Source organism: Perna viridis, chromosome 1 (genome assembly GCF_037379345.1).
Source record: "Perna viridis isolate PV_CMFRI_1.1 ecotype Kerala chromosome 1, ASM3737934v1, whole genome shotgun sequence".
Lineage (NCBI taxonomy): Eukaryota > Metazoa > Mollusca > Bivalvia > Mytilida > Mytilidae > Perna > Perna viridis.
This window is the reverse complement of record NC_142445.1, coordinates 70,277,443-70,299,362: the sequence shown is the minus strand read 5'-3', so window position 1 is coordinate 70,299,362 and position 21,920 is coordinate 70,277,443. Positions and strand designations below refer to the sequence as shown.

The 21,920-nt window shown below is 31.8% G+C and overlaps 2 protein-coding genes across 15 annotated transcripts in view; both read right to left on the bottom strand.

Annotated features, from left to right (window-relative positions):
• The window catches only part of LOC148630198 (heparan sulfate glucosamine 3-O-sulfotransferase 5-like), a 49,750-nt gene that overhangs the window by 22,411 nt on the left and 5,419 nt on the right, over positions 1-21,920 (bottom strand). Inside the window, exons 2-3 of one of the 10 annotated variants that reach the window (XM_088562950.1) lie at positions 21,070-21,154; positions 19,573-19,616 (exon numbers count right to left, since the gene is read on the bottom strand). The gene's annotated coding sequence lies outside the window, so the exon portion shown is untranslated. The other 9 variants (XM_088562940.1, XM_088562960.1, XM_088563027.1 and 6 more) reach the window with 9 other exon arrangements.
• Positions 1-21,920, bottom strand: part of LOC148630199 (heparan sulfate glucosamine 3-O-sulfotransferase 1-like) — a 69,218-nt gene that overhangs the window by 41,881 nt on the left and 5,417 nt on the right. For 3 of the 5 annotated variants that reach the window (XM_088562904.1, XM_088562894.1, XM_088562887.1), the window contains exon 2: positions 21,070-21,154. In XM_088562904.1, coding sequence (XP_088419030.1) covers positions 21,070-21,111 — 42 coding nt within the window. In that variant the 5' untranslated portion in view covers positions 21,112-21,154. Of the gene's footprint in view, positions 1-20,296; positions 20,355-21,069; positions 21,157-21,920 lie in introns of those variants that run through there. The other 2 variants (XM_088562922.1, XM_088562912.1) reach the window with 2 other exon arrangements.

Genomic DNA, 21,920 nt, shown 5'->3' with positions numbered 1-21,920 from the left:
ACACCCTCTGGTGTTGATTAATATACGTGTCAAGTATAAACTTTGAAATCATAACGGTTCTCAAGATATAGAACAGACACAATCTTTACCACAGGACATGGGGTTGTCAACTCAAACCAAAGTTTTTGACCTTGACCTTTGACCTAGGAAGTTGTTCATACATTGTGACACACCCTCTGGTGTTGATTAATATACGTGTCAAGTATAAACTTTGAAATCATAACGGTTCTCAAGATATAGAGCAGACACGATCTTTACCACAGGACATGGGGTTGTCAACTGAAACCAAAGTTTTTTTACCTTCACCTTTGACCTAGGAAGTTGTACATACATTATGACACACCCTCTGGTGTCGGTTAATATACATGTTAAGTATAAAGTATGAAGTCACAACGGTTCTTTAGATATAGAGCGGATACAAATTTGTTACAGACGACTGAGTGACGGACGGACTGGCCACTATAGGGCGACCCACTATAGGGCAGGGCCCTAATTATGACAGGGACTTTTTTGTATTTACACATTATTAATACCTGTACAATACGTTTGAAATAAAGAGCAATGAAAAATAATGGTTTTGTAGATATTCATAGTTAATACCAAAACAAATAAAAGAAATTCCATAATACAAACACTATTTCCAAAAGAATTGACTTACACAGACTTTTTTTATATCAGTCAATTAGTATAACATCTGAACGACTATTACATGAACCTTAAACTGAGATGACTCACCATCTAATGTGTTTATCCTGGATCACTAACAACCAAAAATACTTTCATGAATTAAGGGGATGTATCAACACTAGCGATAAAACTCAATGATAAGATTTTCTCAGATTTTCTATTTATCATCAGGTGATGAACAACTTGATTAAGTTCAGCATCTTGTTTTAGATCAGCAAATGATATGAAATCTTACTAGTCTAAATTCAGATGCATAAACCGTCTTGGTCATGATAAGCCTTGGACAGATGTAAAAAGAATCATGAAGAAGAAATAATAAGGCTTGCGCTGAATACAGGTACAACAACATATGTCATATAACAGATTATGGTCATCATGAAACAAACATAAATAATGGTTGGAGAGTATAGACCAGTTCAAGCAAGGATCAGATCACGCACAGAATTGGCAACTAAGTATAAAATCATTAAGTTTTTTTAAAGACACAATCCACATTGATTGATTGATTGATTGATTGTTGAGGTTTAATGCCGAAGCAGCAATATTTCAGCTATATTCAGGCGATGAACATGAAAGGGATGATAAAATGAACATGAAATGATGATGATGATATGAAAAAAGGGATGGGACACAAGGATAATAGGGTTGACAAATTTTGATTGCCACAAGAAAATGTGAGGGATGGGTAGGGTCTGGCAATTTAGCCTCCTGTGGCAGAGCGCAAAGGTTCCTACTCCTATCGAATACCACAGCAGGTGCGAGGAACGTGGCATCTTTCCCAACACAGTGCACCACTATGGTTTGCGTTCAGGTTTTCCGTATTATAGCCTGACAACCAGGGGTACCCCATTCCACCACCTGGGGCACACATCCCAGTTGCTCTGTGGGCAGAGCGCCTAGCCCCCGGCTAGGTTTCTGAGCACATTTAGTCGCCTTTTACGACAAGCTTAGCACTGCTGTAGGCCTATTCTTTGGACATCCGGACTTTCACGGGGCCAATCCACATTGGCAAAAAAGGGTGAGTATCTAATAAAGAGTTGCACTGTCAGTTTTAATACACCCATCCAATTTATACTTAAAATGAATATTTATGATTAGCTTATGGTGATTGAAAGCAATATTCAATTACACCTTCCCCATAAAAAAAAAATACCCCAACAATATGCATCAATCCAAATGCATGATACGGAAGGTATGAATCTCTGACCAATAGAGACATCACCTCAATACTTTAATGAATCAAGTTTTTTTTTTACTCCAAATTGTTCTTTAAAGTTACTGAAGGAAATGTTTGTTTGTTTGTTTGTTGGGGTTTAACGTCCGAGCAGCAATATTATATATAAAGGAAATGTAAATGACAAATGAACTGATGGAGGACAGACAATGATATACAACTATACATCCTGTCTAAACAATACATGCATATACTAGGTAAAAACAAGAAAGTTCAGTGTTCAAAAGAAACTGTTTCCATGGCAATTGTGAAAAGGTTTATATCTATAACCTTAACAACTCTGCCTTTCTTACTGTTAAAACAACTATTTATTCAACAGGATTTATTTTAGTTTACAACAGATGAAGTCATTCAAATTATAAACACAGCTGTAACCTTCCATTACATGTTTAATTTCAGAACTCAAACCACCTGAAAATTTACTGCCTCGAAGCATCTACATATGCTGTTCAGCAATTGAAGGCATGCAATCTAAACAAAGCAGCCAAGAAATATTTGAAAATGTACAACCTCATAAACAAATTTCCAGACAGAGCTCCATAGATATTTTGTGGTCCTATTAGACTTTTACTGTTAATCATCCTGAATAAGACTTGAACCAAATACCATATGATGACCACAAATATTAGTAAGTAAACTACTTAGCTTACAATGTACCATGAATTTCCATTACACCTACTTCTTCCTCCCTGAACACTCACATTTCCTGTCTCTTAGCTCTAGTTAATAACCATACATGAGAGTAACTGATACACCACTCTATCTATAAGGTCATAGTTAAAATAATAAGGATTTAAGATTTCTCTTTCATTTCCATAATAACTTTCTATTTTACTAATTAGTGTATAAGTATTATTGTTCATAGGGTATCAATATTCATGGTCATCGTAGATTTAGTAAACCAAGAAATTTGGTTCTCACTGAAAAGGAAATTTCCAATACATTTGTAAGATGGAATTGTCACATCAACAAATTCAAAAATCTTCATTTGAACTAGCATTTGCCCCCTAAACCACAGAAACTGGTACCTACGAATAAAAGTGTGTTCCATTCCATAGAAATCAAGATGTCAAACTGCATTCAAACTGACATTAGACCCAAGGTAAACTAAATACTAGAGTGAAAAAAATGATTAGTCTGTAAATGATAACTTACTGAATACCAGTACATGTAATTTGAAGGTTTCCATTTCCACCAAAACACATACTCTCTTCCTTAGCTACAGGAAAAACTTTGTAAAACCAAAACAAGGTATTTTTTATCACTTGAATAGAAATTCCCATGATACAGCAGGTTATAGCCTTACACAATCATATTAATATAGAATGATAGGCTGTGAAAACCCAGAAATATCAATCTTCCTTTATTAATGGCTAAAATTAGTGATAATTTCTCTGGTGGCACATGCTTTTTGCTATTGACGTAGTTTAGCATGTAATAATAACATGAACAAATACAGTGCATAGAGTAACTATGTAAAATGAATTCAGCTGGCTTTCAGGAAGATACATCTTTTTTAACCTAAGTGCAAAATTTGGCCATATCTTAAGATACAAAAAGTAAAATCACATGCAAGGAATTACTGTAGGTTGTAACAATTTTTGACTGCCAAATATCAAAAGTAATTCAATAAAAGTAATGCCATCCCGTGACCTCTGTAGAAAGGGAAATAGATCTTAGCAAACCACAATAATCTACAGACAGTGGGAACAGATGGGGAAATAGATCCTAATAAACCATGTTTACAATAATCTACAAAAGGTGGGAACAAAAGGGGAAAGAGATCCTTACAAACCAGGTTCACAATAATCTACAGAAGGTGAGAACAGATGGGGAAATAGATCCTAATAAACCATGTTTACAATAATCTACAAAAGGTGGGAACAAAAGGGGAAAGAGATCCTTACAAACCAGGTTCACAATAATCTACAGAAGGTGAGAACAGATGGGGAAATAGATCCTATTAAACCAGGTTCTCAATAATCTACAAAAGGTGGGAACAAAAGGGGAAAGAGATCCTTACAAACCAGGTTCACAATAATCTACAGAAGGTGAGAACAGATGGGGAAATAGATCCTATTAAACCAGGTTCTCAATAATCTACAAAAGGTGGGAACAAAAGGGGAAAGAGATCCTTACAAACCAGGTTCACAATAATCAACAGAAGGTGAGAACAGATGGGGAAATAGATCCTATTAAACCAGGTTCTCAATAATCTACAAAAGGTGGAAAAGATGGGGAAATAGATCCTTACAAACTAGGTTCACAATAGTCTGCAGAAGGTGGGAACAAAAGGGGAAATAGATCCTAACAAACCAGGTTCACAATAGTCTGCAGAAGGTGGGAACAAAAGGGGAAATAGTTCTTGACAAACCAGGTTCACAATAATCTACCAAGTAGGTACCAGAACCAATTTTCAATGACTTTCCTACCTACTTGTAACAGGAGATTCACAACAGGAACATAAGTTGAGACTCACATTTCACTACCATATGTAAATTTTATTACAAATGCATGATTCAACTTAAATTCAAGGACATCACAAAGAGTGGGAAAGCTGAAATGTTCTCTTCTCTTCCATTGTTTAAACAACTTAAAGTTTCCCCATTTTTTTATGACATTTACAAAATTATATTGAAAATAGAGATATCGATTTTATGTCCTTGAAAGTAGAATTGTATTCTATGTAAAATTATATAGACAACATCAATTAACTTTCAAGTGTCAATCTGTGCTCACATTAGATGAAATAGGTCCCGCTGGCTTTCACTGCAGGGTTATTAATTTTAGCTTCATGTTATTTTATTTTTGACAAGGTTATTTTTATTACTTTCAGCAAATCCATTTCATATTCATTTCATCCTGAAATGTTCTCACACACAAAAAAAATCTGCCTTAATCAAGATAATAAAAAAAATGTATACTTCAATTATTTGAACAACAGCTTGAAGCTTGAGCTACTTAAACATGAAAGATTTTACAAGAACTTCTTAAAACAAAATCTGTTATGAATAATGAAGGTGAAATTTTATTGTTATATCATTTTTTTTTAACATTTTTCTATACAAAACTGTTTTAAGGGTTAACTAGATTTCTAAATTACTTAATTTCCATTGAAACCAATCTGTTATTCATAAGTAGATAAATACAGCCATGGTATGAAATTCCATGATGCTATTAAGAAATCAGGGTTGTTATACTTAAAATCTAAAACAAAACTGTCAAATTGTTGGAACACTCATTTAACACAGAACTTTTTTTACTGTAAATGCAGAAATTATATTTTGTAGCCAAAAATGTTATTTCAATTTTTGCAATTTAGAGAAAAAAATTGCAGAAAATATTCAAAATTCCATAACATGAGTTTTAAAATTGAGAATTTAAGTCAGTCCTGCTTATCAAAATAATAAATAAAATCATTGCGATAATGTCAGAATTTACAGTAGTTATCATATTAAAAGTGTAAGTTTTGAATATTCCAAAAAGTATTTCAACAAGATGAACATTCTTTATCACAGAGTTCAAAATACTTCCAGAGGATACAACACACCCAAGTAAATACCAGATGATAATGGCTCATTGACTTAAGTACAAGTAGTCAACAAAAAAATTAGAAATGGATTGATGATGAAGTTAGGTGACCTAAAATCATAGAAAACATTACACAACTTTCATCTGGAACACAATCTAAACTGTTGATTACTAGGCATAAAATTATGTACAAGTATGCATTAAGTTATTTCAAAAACTTTTAACATTAACACAAACCATTAATTAGATCAAATTATCTTAATAAAACAGAACTCCTACCTAACTCTGGGTTTCCACATGCTGCTACTGTTTACATACTTATAGTCTGTTTCTTGTGTTGATTATAATCTATAGTCTAATTCAGAATGTGATCATGCAATTTTCTGACAAAAATTGTTATTATTTACAGATAAAGTGCCAAAAGCAACAACTCTCCCTTAGGTTTTATCTAGAGTCTTGCTGACATCTCAGTGGTTATCTTAAAACATTATATAACATGGTAGTAACCTTAGATGGTTTAAAAGGAGAACATGTTTGTGCTCATTATATCTTTCCCAGAGTGAATTCTACTTAATTAGTACTAATTAATACAGACACAATATTCAGTCACAAAAAATATCCTAACAGGGCAAGTAATTTGAAAGCTAATATCTTTATTCCTCTTCAAATTAGACCCTTAAATATAAAAACTTTGAAATTTTATAACAAGTTGACCCTATAGTTGAAGTTATTAATTAATGCCATGAGAATTATAGACAGTAGTTCTTGACAATACTCATGAACTACTTAAATCCCTGGTCACTAATTGCTGGAGTAAACAGATAGCCTTGACTAAGCACCAGTGCCAATAAATCTACACAATATTAGTCATTACACTCCAACAATGACACTTCCAATGCTTTATCAATTAGACGGATGAGTGAAAATTTCAGTTTGTCAGAACCTGTCTACACCAGACAACCCTTTTATAAACATTCAATGAACCTTGATAAACCAAACACCTGTATTAACTACCTCTGAATGGTGTTCACTGTAAACAGGTTCTGAATGGTGTTCACTATAAACAGGTTCTGAATGGTGTTCACTATAAACACATTCTGAATGGTGTTCACTATAAACAGGTTTCAATATACTTCGTGTTCATGTCAACAAAGTCTGTTTATAAAATTACTCAAACTAAGCAAGTTTATTATTTAGTCAATTATTGGAGCAAGAGTCTTTAGCATCAAAATTTAACACAAGTCATCAATAATGGGTTGTTTTTTTTTATGCCAAGCTTACAGTCAGATTCTTCCAGAATACATGGATATTTCATTCCATGTGTATGTCTGTCTGTAACCTTGGATTCCTGACAGAAAAGTACTCTAAATGGATGGAGGCAACACTGTTGACACATTTCACTGTCAATGCCTGCCAATGATTTGAAATTCAATAACATAGTATTATCATAGTATGAGAGCAGTGGCTTAATGAAGCATGTCATTCTCCATCATCACTATCAACCCATAAATCTTTGTATGTAAATTATATGTAAACAATTCTTGTCAGATAGAAGGTCTGACGGTCCATAAATATTCTGATGAGTAGTATAATTACAGGAAGTCAGTGGAAGATGTAGAGTGGTCTGTACACATATAAATCATCAAATATGCATGTCAAATTATACACAAATTATGACAGTATGTCTTATCAGGTAATTACAATGATAATTTGTTTTTTTAAATATATTCCAGGATTCAATGGTTTTGTTGGCATAACTAAACAAAGAATTATTCATACTGCTCAATTCAAGCAAACATACAAAAAGTGTGAAAATACAGAAAGCATCATTTACCATATAGCATAGAAAATACATTGTCAAATTCAGCACAGTCATACTATTTCAAAACAATGAATATAAAAGGTAAAATGATGGCCTTACATTTCTAACAATGAATATCTACACCATGAAGAAAACTCAACTGACAAACATCCTTCTGACAAAAGTCTTGTATGTAATTGGGTTTTAACAAGCTTTATTTGAATTTTATTTCCCATACATCCATGTTAAGCTCCATAACTTAACACTGTGACAAGATGGGGAGAACACCGCAATCACTCTGTGTTGTAAACAGGGAAGATGATGGTAGAAGTAGTTCCTGAACAAGAACTTTACATCATTTAAATTTATAATATACTTCATACACAACTCAGAGTGAACACAACCCTTCTAAAAATCATATTCACGGCAGTTAAAGCTAGTAATACTGTGGTCAAAGAATATCCACATGTCCCCCAAATCATTTAAATCCAAACACAAAATAGCAGGTTCACCATCGCAAAATACCTTATTATCATACTGTCAAAGTTTTATCAGAATTTATCAAACAGTTTAGGGAATGTTCTCCCTAGGATATTACAGTATTATACTTTTCAGTGCTGTAACTATCTAAGTGACAAATGGTGTGTCAGTTACCAATATGACAAACACAACTTTCAGATGTCATAGATATTTTTCCCAATGAACCGGTCCTTGAAAAAGCAAAAATATAATAAGTTACCACTTAATTTTATGACAAAACTGTTACATTTTGAAATATGTGGAAAAACATGGAATCGGATTGTACATGAGTTGAGTTGAATACTCCAGCGTAGCCAACATAAAATTGCTCATAGGCTTCTCAACAAATTGTCACGGTGTTGATAGGTGGTCATATCTTCTTCAAAAGAATTCAAAAGTTTACACAGCCAACAGCTTGGAAAAGTATTCCAAATCACATATCACACTGCTAAACAACTAACTATCCAAAACATTTAAAGCAACAATCTACATCATGCACAGCAACAATCTACAGCATGAAAGGCAACTATCTACAGCATGTAAGGCAACCATCTACAGCATGTACAACAATAATGCACAATATGTAAGACAACCACCTAAAGCATGCAAAGCAACCATCTACAGCATGAAAGGCAAAAATCTACAGCATGTACAACAACAATGCAAAGCATGTAAGGCAACCATCTAAAGCATGTAAGGAAACAATCTACAGCATGTAAGGCAACAATCTCCAGCATGTAAGGCAACCATCTACAACAACTAAGGTCACTTAACAGAATTCTATACAGATCAGTGACAGGTTGATTGCTTAAATAGAATTTCCGGTTTAATATGAATAAATTTTAAATATTAATTAAAGTCGTAAATATTTAGATATCATATTGTCAAATCTTCAATATTTCTAATAAACCAATACAATGCAGAAACGCATTTGTGAATAAGAGAACAAATAAAAAGACATGAATTTAAAACTGTATTAGCAATTGAAAAATTGATTATATGAGATCATATCAAGTCAAATTAATCTTTAATGTATCTTTGAAACAGTAGAAATCTCTTTCTGTCACAAAGGTGTGAAAATGTAGTTCTACTAAATTTGGGGAGTCTTGATATGGTTGAAACATGTATGTGATATATAAACATTCTAAAACAAAATATTTCATGTGACAACAGAAAGAGCTTTTTTCAAATGCTGAGTAACTCAATCAAAAGGAACCTTCATCAATAGTATTAGAATTTCATTTTTTTTTTAATATGTTTTTTTCCAAACATTTTTAAGCTCAGTGACTAAAACAGTGTTCATTTAATAAAGGATATCCCTGCTCCCTACTCATGAAAAATATTGGCAAAATATAAACAAAGTCCAAAATAGTAAGTTTGATGACCATTAAGTTTGATATCTTATCTCACCATATTACATCCCTATATAAAATATACTACCACTTGGTCATCAAAAGACAAAATCCATGACACATGAAAACCAAGAAGTCATTCAAATGGAAATGCAGTATGTAACTTATGGCATCATCTGATCAAGAATTTGTGAAAGTTGAATTGTGTTGTTGCATTTCTAAAAAATGACCAGGTCCATGTTTTTCATCAGTTAATCAAATGGAAATGAAAAAATAGGAAATGACACTCAGTGGTTTTGAAAGAAGTTATGGTTGGAAACTCAGGATGGACTGGCCAAAGGACAAACAGCATGATCACATTTCAAAACAGGGGTGGAGGTATCAAAACAATATAGCTGTCCATGTTCCATCATTAGGAATCATAATAGGTAGCCAGACTGACAGATGGTCAAACAGATTTATATCTAGTTACAATAATGTAAGTGGATGGAGGGTTAAGTTGTCCTAATTGCTATCAGAAAATAGTGCTAAAATTAATAATCCATTTCAACAGTGTTCTAGGATTTTTCTAAATTTTAGGTTTCCATGGGAAAAATCTAAATGAAGACACTTAAGGTATGCCTTCCAAACTTAACAATCCTTTGAAAAATTCAAGCTTTCTACTCGCCAAAGGGAAAGTGGGGCATAATAGTCAACTTTCCAATACCAAATTTGCACTTCCCTGGGTGATGGGAAAGTGGAATCCTTTAACACTGATTTAAAAAACAAATAAATCAAAAAGGCATCTCACAGGGCAGAAACCAATAATGAGAATGAAGGATTGAAATATTTTTGACAAATAATTAGTTTTAAAGTCTAAAGGATAAAATTCATAAATTGCTTAATATTCGAAATGAAGTTAAAGTTAGGTTAATAAATTATATTCTCCCGCAAAAACTGATTACAATGAGCATAAATCCTCTAATCTGATCATTACAAATTACAGGAAACTCTATTTAGTCATATCAACCTGAGCTAATGCTGCCATTACACTGGCAATTATACTCCAATGTCTTCCCTTTAAAGGCCAAAATTTAAAATATTATGTCGGATAAAACTTAACTAAATTTATATTTCCCATTTTAACAAAAGAGATTACCATAAGGTTGTTCTAAAAAAATAACATTTGTCTATTCAAATCTGGTCATATCTAGATGTATAAAGGTTCATGTGGTATTTAATATCAAGATAGTTATGAACATTCATTGCACTTTTACAAGATAAGAACTGCTGAAGTCACTGCACAGAAATTTTCATCTGGTAAAACCAGTAGTTTGAGAGATAGCTTGTAGCTCAAATGTCAATTACATCTGTCAACATACAATTGATTTCTGGAAAATCTTTCAAGATTACCTAAAATAGCATGTTTCCCCATTAAAAGAACCCTAAATAGCTTTAGAACTAAACTATATTACAAATATAATTTCATTTAGAACAAAACAAAATTATTGACAATAAAATAGTCAGGATTTGGTCAATCGAAAAACTTAACATGAAACTATCGTGTTCTTTTTAGGCCTTTTGCATCTACATTTCTCTGCCAAGAATTAAGTTTTTTCAAGTCCTTTGTTTAAAGCACTTAGACCAAGAGATAGTATAAAAACAGTTTAAGGCCATGAGATAATCAAAAACACAGGTTTAAGACCAAGAAGTAGTTTAAGAAAATTAAGACCAGAAGGTAACTTAAAAACCATGAGGTAGTCTAAAAGACCAGGGGGTAAGATTAAAAAAACATGAGCAGTCCAAAACACCAGTCTAAGACCAGGATGTAGTTTGAAATGTCAATCTTAGACCACATCAATCTAAGACCAGGAGTTTAGTCTAAAATACCAGTGTAAAACCAGGACATAGCCCTTCGTTTTGTTTTTGGCTGCATATGCACCATGTTAGCCTTGATACCACTTTTGAGACTGTCAGTCAGTTAGGTACCATCATTGAAATGAAAAAATAATAAGAAACCAACTCTGAGGAATATTTTTCCATGTTATGTCAGCACTTAATCTCATTCACTCAATTGTCAAATGTTTTATCTTTCAAGGTTAAACCAAACACAACAAAAGCAAAATGGCAAAGACTGAAGATTGATGAGATGGCTCAGACCACACACATGTAGCTGGCTACACACATCTATATTTATTCCTCATATGATAAATTTTTGTTTCAATATCTATCTATCCCACTATAAATTCATCTTGACAATAACCATATTTTAGTAACATATAAATGTAATAGGTCTGTTAACCATTAATTTTCATTTCTTTACCCCTATTAACATCAACAAGATCAATACTCCTAAAACAACTAGACACAGTTGGTCAATATTTCTTGACTTTTCCTCTTAAATTTCAATTAGAAAACTCCATCTTGAGAGACTCAGCATGGGAAAAATAATTATCAAAGCAGTTTTATTTGTAATATTTAATTATTGAAACCTTACATTATTATCAGAATCAAGACTGTAAAAAGCAGAATGACTTCCCTGTACTTTTATCATGTATAATTCCCAGCAATCTCCATCAAAAACTTTAACAGTAATTAGAACTTAACTTTTAATTGAAGGCTTCAGATAGGTTGGAGTTAATGTCTATAGGTTGGAGTTAATGTCTATAGATTAATGATAACATTTAAATGAACCTGGGGACACCTTCATACTTACTGTTTACCAGATATATCTTCTGTCTCATTAAGGAACATCCAAAAGGCCTAACTAACCAAAACCAGTTCATTACATTGACATTCCTTCTAATCTAGCAAACCAGCTCTAAAATATCCCTAGTTTATCCAAGCACAACAACTAAAGCCCACTAATACCCTCCCTAATTACCATTAATGTTGTTATACAGTTACAACATCTTCAATCACATTAGTTGCTTTCTATCGTTAATTAAAAATTGAAATTGAAATATTCTTTTGTAAATTAGTTTCCGGATTACTTGCTAAATGCATTAGCTTCAGATGAAATTTGACTCACAAATTGCTCACTTGTTTCCTGTTGATTGCTGCTAGTTATTAATGAGATACAGTTCTTTTGAAATAAGTAATGAAGCAATCAATTAAAATCAATTACATGTATTTTTTTCTTAATTTTCATGAGTAATAGTGCATCAGTGCAAAGGGGAATAACTCTATTTCATATCTGATGCAAAATCCTTAAGCATCTCTCATTGTAACCAGAAATCAGCCATTCATGTACACAAGATGTAAACTAGACTTGAAAATAGAAATAAAATAAGGGTTTTAACTTAGCACCAATATAAGTGAATCATTTTTAAAAACATCATATCAATACTTCTTATCAAGAAAAAATGCAGAAATAAATATGTTTTACCTATTTACAATCAAGTTCAAAGACCATAACTCTGCCTGAAACTCAATCACCCATCAAGATAAAGCTAAATACCAGATATAAAGTCAATAAAAGTCTGGACAACTGAAAATTTTAACAAAAATATACAAGTACAATAGAACTCAATAAAAAAAAATTGTTGAAAATCAAAATTCTACAATCTTTTTGAGTTGAGAAATAATTTAAGCAATAGGTGCCCTATACTTTTCACCACCTTTTCTAACTTGAAAACCACATTACCTCTATCAAGATTAAGCTGCATTAGCTGCCAAATTTGTTCAGTTTTGATTCTACTGAATTTTGCCGATTCAATGAAATAAGTTTGTAGTAATGCAATTGAAGCAATTAATGTTGATGTTACCTACAGAATACTGTGAAAACAACGTTTTTTTAATCAGAGAAGGTTGATAGGTCTGATCTAATTATTTCTCGCCACTACTTCCGAAGATTGCCGACAGGACATTCACCAGGGCTAAAAATACTTTAACCTTGGTAAAAAAATAATAATAACAGATATGCAGGTAAGCACATGTATTGTTTTCATTTCATTTCATCAATTTCTTGATTAGCTTTCAAATAAATACTGACCATATTTGAGCGGGCATTATATCACAATATGTAAATTTAAAATGGATCCTTGCGTTATATTCATACTTTTTCTTGCAAGACAATAAATATACAGACACCTATTTCACGTGTTTAATGCATTTCATTTGTGGGTATCAAATGAAATTGTACATGAAAAGTACAATTTAGTAGAAATAATTCAAAGTTAAGGTAAATTTAAAAGAAATGAAAATTTACGAAAAAGACAGGTAATGCAGCTTTAAATTCAGCTTAATTGCTTAAGTTTACTAGTTGTTCTTGAAAGAGCTTTACCTAATAGAAAATGGAGGATTGAAATTTCAAAGTATTCCCAAAAGGTTATTTGGTTCAGATGAACTAAAATACAAAAGATTTTAAAATCTGTTGATCGTTGTTATGTTTAAATCACAATACAGTAAGGACAAAACAAAAATAAATATTCTCATTTTCTAGAAAAAAATCCCAAAAATTTCACTTTTCACTTACAACAATGGTTCAGAATTCATTTATCAGCAAACAGACAATACGAAATGTACTTCTCATTACAAAAATAGATCACTAGAACTGTTCACTGACCACAAGTACAGACCAAATTATGTTACATCCTCCTAAACCTACTTATCCACAAAGATACAATGAGAAAAAAAACTTAAATTCTGATTGTCAATATACATCTACATTGATATCAAGTTGTATAATTTACCTGTAATATAAACAGACATATATCCACATTGTGTCTTCATATACATAGAAATGGCCATAGGAAATGTAAAGTATAACTTAAGAAGCCAAACAAGTTCAATCAGGCCATTTCTTTCATATACAAATATGCATCACAACTGTTCCCTCTACCTCATCTAATGACATGGATTTATCATCATTTGTTACCTAACTATGTAACAAATGACTGTTCTAAGTACATATGGTAATGTAAAGGTTAATCCCTAGCCTACAAAACTAAATACTTCAGTTCCAAGATGTCAATGTCATGGTATTAAATCATGTTATCTAAAGAACAAGACCAAAAACAGACCTCTTACAGAAATTGAAACTATTTTAGAAATATTAATCTCCCTTTATCACAAGTTTAACTTGTAAAAAACTGACCAGAACATTCACCACCATAATGTCATGAACATATTCAGTAAGTTTTTCCACAATGATTTATGTACTGATAATACTGAAATGATTCCTTACTAGATAGTTGACTTACTGGTTACACAGTCAAATACATCAGATTCCTTAGAAGATTACTCGTTTTTATTGCTCTTTATCATTCATATTTTCACTTTTTGCATTTTTTAAGAATAAAAATTTAGCTTTGACATATTCATAATGTATAAATCACACGTTAAGATATTTTATATGAAACTTTATTTTACTGATTTAGATATATTGTACAAAACTATCATAAAATTCAGATTAGGAAAGAACTTAAAACTATGTGTCCTATATGTGTAGATACCTTGAAAAATTAATTGCTCGAAAGTGTTCTGTAGGAAATGATGTACATGTGTGCAGTTAAGGAAGTCATTGTTTGAACTTTTAACCACAAACGCACAGCTTATTTTATAAGAAGTCTCATGTATATCTGTTGGTCAAGACATCAACAGTACTAAAATGGCAGTGCATTATCACCTAAGTCAAATATTATTGGAGTATAAATAGCATCTTCCCTCTTTAACAAAGCTTAATATCATATAATATAAACTAACAGTTCTATACAAGACTTCATATATACATGAATGGTCACTTTAATACTTATATACATGAATGGTCACTTTAATACATATATACATGAATGGTCACTTTAATACTTATATACATGAATGGTCACTTTAATACTTATATACATGAATGGTCACTTTAATACTTATATACATGAATGGTCACTTTAATACTTATATACATGAATGGTCACTTTAATACTTATATACATGAATGGTCACTTTAATACTTATATACATGAATGGTCACTTTAATACTTATATACATGAATGGTCACTTTAATACATATATACATGAATGGTCACTTTAATACTTATATACATGAATGGTCACTTTAATACTTATATACATGAATGGTCACTTTAATACTTATATACATGAATGGTCACTTTAATACTTATATACATGAATGGTCACTTTAATACTTATATACATGAATGGTCACTTTAATACTTATATACATGAATGGTCACTTTAATACTTAACTGATTTATAACAAAAATATGTCTAACATCTATAATCTTATTCTTTGGAGTCAACTTTTAATTTCAAAATTCACATGATAAAGATATGTTTACCATGTATACAGCCAAATGTGCCACATATGATAATCATATGGTGCTCGATTCATATGATAATCATATGATATTGAACATATGACAGTCATATGATTATCATATGATTCTCATATGGTAATTTTGGCTTAAAAACATATGATTATCATATGATAATCATTGCGATGATCATATGTATACCGAAACATATGATTATCATATGATAATCATTGCGATGATCATATGTATACCGAAACATATGATTATCATATGGTACTTAATTTATATGATAATCAAATGATGCAAACCATATGATTCTCATGTGTGGCAGATTGCCTGTGTAGAGTAAAAAAATATAACTTACTAACCCATAGACTAAAATATTAAAGTTCTGAAACAACAACTTGTTCAATAAATATGCAACATGTGCATGGAAAATATCATTATGAATATCATACAGTATGTTGTCAAATATTTTATTACAACATGCAAACAGACATGTTCATGATTAATATTCTCTTAGAGATTGTTTTCTTAGCATATCTCATTTGTGAAATAAGAAATAAAATAAGGAAAAAATGGTTTATTACATGTAACTGATCTCAAATATCTGTACCTGAAAACATGTTTTAACACCCTCTGCAGAACAAAACTGACAACTATGATTTCATGTAACATGTTGATGATCAATATCCACTAGAAGTAAATCATTTCTTTGTCAAGTTTACAATAAGTAGCGAAGAAGTATTTACAGAACAAACAATGAAAAAATTACAGTAAATAGCTTCAAGTTAATTAATTTCAGCTCCAATAAGTAAATTCTCTTCAGTAAAACAAGTTGCTGAGATGTTAATACAGCAAAAAAGATGTAGGAAAGTGATATCAGTATAAAATCTGCCAGATTAATATTGGAAAGTGTACCATATAAACCCTGAGAAATGTTGGAGGTTGGGGTACTTACTAAAGTGTTACCCTATAAACTCAAAGCAATATTGGATAATGGGGTACTTACTAAAGTGTTACCCTATAAACTCAAAGCAATATTGGATAGTGGGGTCTGTACTAAAGTGTTACCACATCAACCAAGAGCAATGTTTTTGAGTGAAGTATGTACTTTAATGTAACCATATCAATCCAAAACAATGCTGGAGAGTGGGGTCTGTACTTTAATGTTACCATATCAACCCAAAGCAATGTTGGAGAGTGGAGTCAGTACTTAGTGTTACCATATCAACCAAGAGCAATGTTGAAGAGTGGGGTCTGTACTAGTGTTACCACATCAACCTAGAGCAACATTAGAGAGTGGGATCTGCACTTAAGTGTTACCATATCAACCCGAGAAATGTTGGAGAGTGGGATCTGTACTTAAGTGTTACCATATCAACCCAGAGCAATGTTGAAGGGTTGATTCTGTACTAAAGTGGTATCATATCAATTAACACTGCAATTAGGGTGTTCAACACAATAACAAGTCAGAGAATTGATGAAACTGTGTTTTCTACTTAACATAAGTATATAATTTGTACTGTATCCACGGTGGTATAATGTTGCTGTTTTCTCAGTCAAGAAATCTGCAGCATAAACAGGATGGAGATAAAGAAGTTACACTCAGTAGTAGCACTACTGTACCTCCAGGAGTTTCAATTTACCAAAGAGGGGACAAAAGGTTCAACTCAAAATAATAACAATCCTTTGTGAAAGATGAAGCTTCTAGATATTACATACTAATTAAAACTAACACTTCAAAGTCATACGATTTATTCTTTGCATATGTTGAGAAAAAAAATTATATATCAATGCATGTACTTCCATCATAACCATCAGTAAAAACCAGTATTTAAATGATAATTTCTAACACTTCAATAAGTTTATCAATTAAATTATATTAACCATATTAATCTAAATTATATACTGGTACAGCCAGAATGCTGATAACAAAATATAGTATCTCTGAGAAAATTCTTTGAAATTTAAATAAAAGATTATCAACGACTTAAGTCCTCGAAGTTGCTAATCTTCAAATATTCTCTGTCACTGATTTTGGCTTACTTTCAACATCCAGAATGGCATGAATGCCATATGCTCAAAAATCAGATGACTTCAGCTAAAATCTTGGTTACCTTGATATGATTGTGTACTCTTTTGTAACTGTGATGACCCGAATGTTTTCAATTACATAAAAACAGATTAAACAATGGCTATATATAGATATCAGGGACCTGATAACATTAGATTATTTAATATTTTTTCAACGAGAGGGAGTTTCACATGCTTATCTTGTCGAGCATGAGAAAATCCCACAAGAAAAAATATCTAATTATCTGTTTATCGCTGTTTTGCTGAATTATAAGGTATTCGTTTTCTTTTATTTTCAGTTTTCCTGAACTAAATATGTGAATTTTAAATGTGCTGCAAAATTTCCTTTCGGAACTATTTTTTTGGTGACGTGCTACGTGACATCACGTATATTGTGCAGCTGTGATTCACATCATTTGAAAAAAATCTGTTAACTATTACGGTCGCGTTTAAAATTTATGGAATTATTTTGGAATTTATTCATTCTGATTGGGTAAGTTACTGTATTAAATCATTTTCCATTGTTGACTAGAAAATATTCCACAAATTAGCCATTATTTCATACGCAGTAAACAAACAGATGGTTATTTGGGTCGTCAAATATTCCTACGCTGTTGCTTGTATGTCACACGAGGACATAGAAACTAGCAATAATTTTCATTCTCACTCGACTGGCGCAAGATTGAAAATTATCGTATAGCAAGATCAAAGGGATTCTAAACAAAATAGCGATAATATATATGACCTATATATAGTCAATTGTAACAAGCCCCTGTGTTGGAATGGGAAACTGGGTAACATGACAAATTCAATGCTAACCGATCATTTCAGCTTTTAATGTAAACTTTACTTTCTCATACAAGCAAAAAAACACACATAGATATGTGTATGATATTTTTTAAAAGAAAAACATTGTAGTGATCTTTGGGTCGCTTATGATATTGAGCAAGGAACCATATAAGGAACCAAATCAAACAACTGGCAATGAATATTCATAGATATCAGGGCCCTGCTAATGTTTATGACCTATATAGTCTTGTAATGAGCCCCTGTGCCGGAATCAGAAACTGGGTAATGTTTGAAGCTAACCTATCATTTCGCGTAAACTTCCCATTTTCATACAAGCAAGAAACACATATAGAACACACATGTATGATATCTATGAGGTACATTTTTATCTCGTATGAGGCTAGAACTATGACGCTATGGTGGTAAACACGGCGAAGATCTGCAACATTACATGGAGTATAAATATAAATTAAAGTTTGTTTTTGTCTGCAAAAACATATGTCTCCCCTGTCCCACAAACTGGACCCACTTACAGTAATCACCACGTCCACAGAACAGCTTCATAAAATTCTATAAAGAGGCTGCACAGAAGTTGTACTGATCAATTCAGTAGTTTCAGAGAATTTGAACTGACAAGGTAATCATGTGGATTTTTAACAAATTCAAAGGGCACCCAAATTTCTAAGTTGGAAAGGGCATAACTCCTGCAAAAATTAGGGGATCAAAATTTCCTGGTAATATGCAAAATAACATATGATGTTCTTGCTACATACCACATTTTCATAAAATTTGGTTCAATAGTTTCAGAGGAGTTGCACTGACAAAGGTAATTTATAAGGACTTTTGGCAAATTCGGCAAATTTCTAAGTTCAAGGGGCTTAACTCCTACAAAAATTAGGGCATCAAAATTTCCTGGTAATTTGCACAACTACATATGATGTTCTTGCTACATACCAAGTTTTGTGAAATTCGGTCCTGTAGTTTTAGAGAAGTTGTGCTGACAAGGTAATTTATGCTGATTTTTGGCAAATTTCTAAGTTCAAAGGCGCATAACTCCTACAAAAATTGAGGTATCAAAATTTCCCGACAATATGCACAACTACATATGACATTCTTGCTACATACCAAGTTTCATAAAATTCTGTTCAGTAGTTTCAGTGGAGTTGCACCAACACATGGATCCCAAGGACAGACGGACAAGCCAAAAACAATATTTCTCCCCACCAAAGTGGGAGGGGGAGACATAATTATGCAAATCATATGCAAATATAAAGTACTGATATTACAAGTGCAAGAAGTTGCTTACAACTTAACAAGATAAATAAGATTACCTTTGTTAGTCTCTGTATTCTTCTGTCCTCTTTGCCATCTTATCCTAATTAGGTACAAAGATAACACTATACACAATAGATCCTCTCCTTAGTCATATGTATAATCGCTTGTCATTTAAATCTTAAATGATGCAAAACAAATTCAACCTTTTTTTAAATGAAAATGTTTTGTTTCACCTATCATATATAGCAAAGTACCACATCACGTAGACTGATACTTCTATCCATATATATCAGCTGTAACATCACCTACTTGCATAGAGTTTTGGATTATCAATAACACAAGTTTTTTAAAGGAACCAGTCCAGTTTTTTCTCTAATTAAAGACTCAATCAAAAGTGAAAAAACAAAAAAAAACATGAAAAACCTAGAAGGCCAATGCTATTTTAATGCTGCAGTCTCTATAGGGAATTCTGCAGAAATATTTGAGACCACAGCACACTACATAACAATGCAATAAGCTTCCTGTATCAAAGGCATTTTATTTTAAACATTCCTTCATACCAACATTTTTGAACATATTTTAATGTAGATCCTATAGAAAAATGCATAAACTTAATTTAGATCAGAGAATGAATGGAGAAGAAGTCAAAAATTCATGCACCTTGAAAACCAAATACCAGTACAAATGTGTCTCTTGTCAAGACAATTTTAAGTTGTAATATAAGCATTAATACAGGAAGCCACAAATATACATGTAACAGATAAATAAAGTTTCTCTTACCTTTAAAGAAGGTGATCTCATCTTCCTCCTCTTCTTCCTTTGGATAAAAATCTGCTGTCTTGACATTCCAATGGGACATTATCATATCAAATCAGTTATCAAATGGTTACTAAATTTTTTCTAACTATGACTTCATTTAAATTCAACATCTTAGATGCATTAAATCATATAAATGACCTTCTTGATACTATCTCACCCCATAAACAAGAATTACCACTCTTATACTAAATTTGCCTCAGGCTTCACAAACAAAAAATTCATGCTACATGTACTACCGTTTATCTAAAAAATAATCCTGATCTTGAATAACATTGGTATTAAAAGCATTTTAAAACCTAAAAATATATATTCACCTTAACACCTTTGCTTTTAAAACACCTAAGGAAGAGACAAGTGATGTAATCATTTCATTTCATACTGACATCTTTCTATCAGTTTGTGTCAGGTATTACAAACAAATGGAAAAATCTCAATTAATGAACTCATATGTCAGTATTGCTACCTAAGTCACAATAAGTCAATCTATACAGCACAACTTATCTCCAAATCATTTTACAGAAACATGTTTTTTTTTATAGCTGTACATGTATGTATAAATTTCATATTATCCCATACTTGGCCATTCATAAAAGAAGGAAGTTTCAGATTACGCCTTGTCATTCTGTATCAATAACATACCTGGTATATAGAGACAGTGTGACCTCAAGTTGTTCTTCACAGAAAGACATATTGAACTTGACTGACACAAAATAGGTGTGTCTACTTCAACTTACCTTGACTTTGCCTTCAACCCATACAACAAATGAGTTCTTCATTTAAAAAGCTACAGTATTTCTTCTTTCAAATCCATATATAACACTGAAATATAAATCAACTTTTACACAGATTTTTTCCCACAAAATATTACTATATGTTCAAAAAAAAATAATTAATTTACTTATGATAAGTCATGCACTCAAAATTCCATATATTTTTATCATTTACATTTTTTCTGTTATCTTGCTTTTGATAACAAAGACCTATACAAGTATATCAGTAATAACAACTTTTATTATAGTTGGAGCAAGGTACAATTACTTTTGTATTGAAATAAACAACTATAGCCTAAAAACAGTTGCACACCTGAGTGAAAAAATAGAAATTTGGTGGCCATATCAACCAGAACAAAAACCAAAACATTAAGTTTATAGAAATCCCATCTACTAAGGTCCAAGTCAATAAACAAATGTTTACATGTATCATTAATTGTTTCTAAGACCTACAGAACTAAACATATAGTAAACATCAATTTCTATTTTCAAAGCCAATAACTTTTAAAGGAGTGATTGTACAACTTTGACCCTTTAGACATATGTAAGTCTTATTAGCAGGATATAGGAAGTTCTTGCTGGAATACAAACTGAAAAGAAAATTTATAGATCTTATCACAAGGAACATTTCTACAATTGAAAGTTTCTTGAAAGTTTCTTCTATCTGTTATGGCTTTCGAGATATTAGCTAAAAACATCATTTTGGCCTTAATATGACAATAACTCATATACAAATACAAGTTATTTGACCGAACAGAAACTTTTGTTAGCCACAACATAAGAACCATTTCATTAATTGAAAATTTCTTTTTATT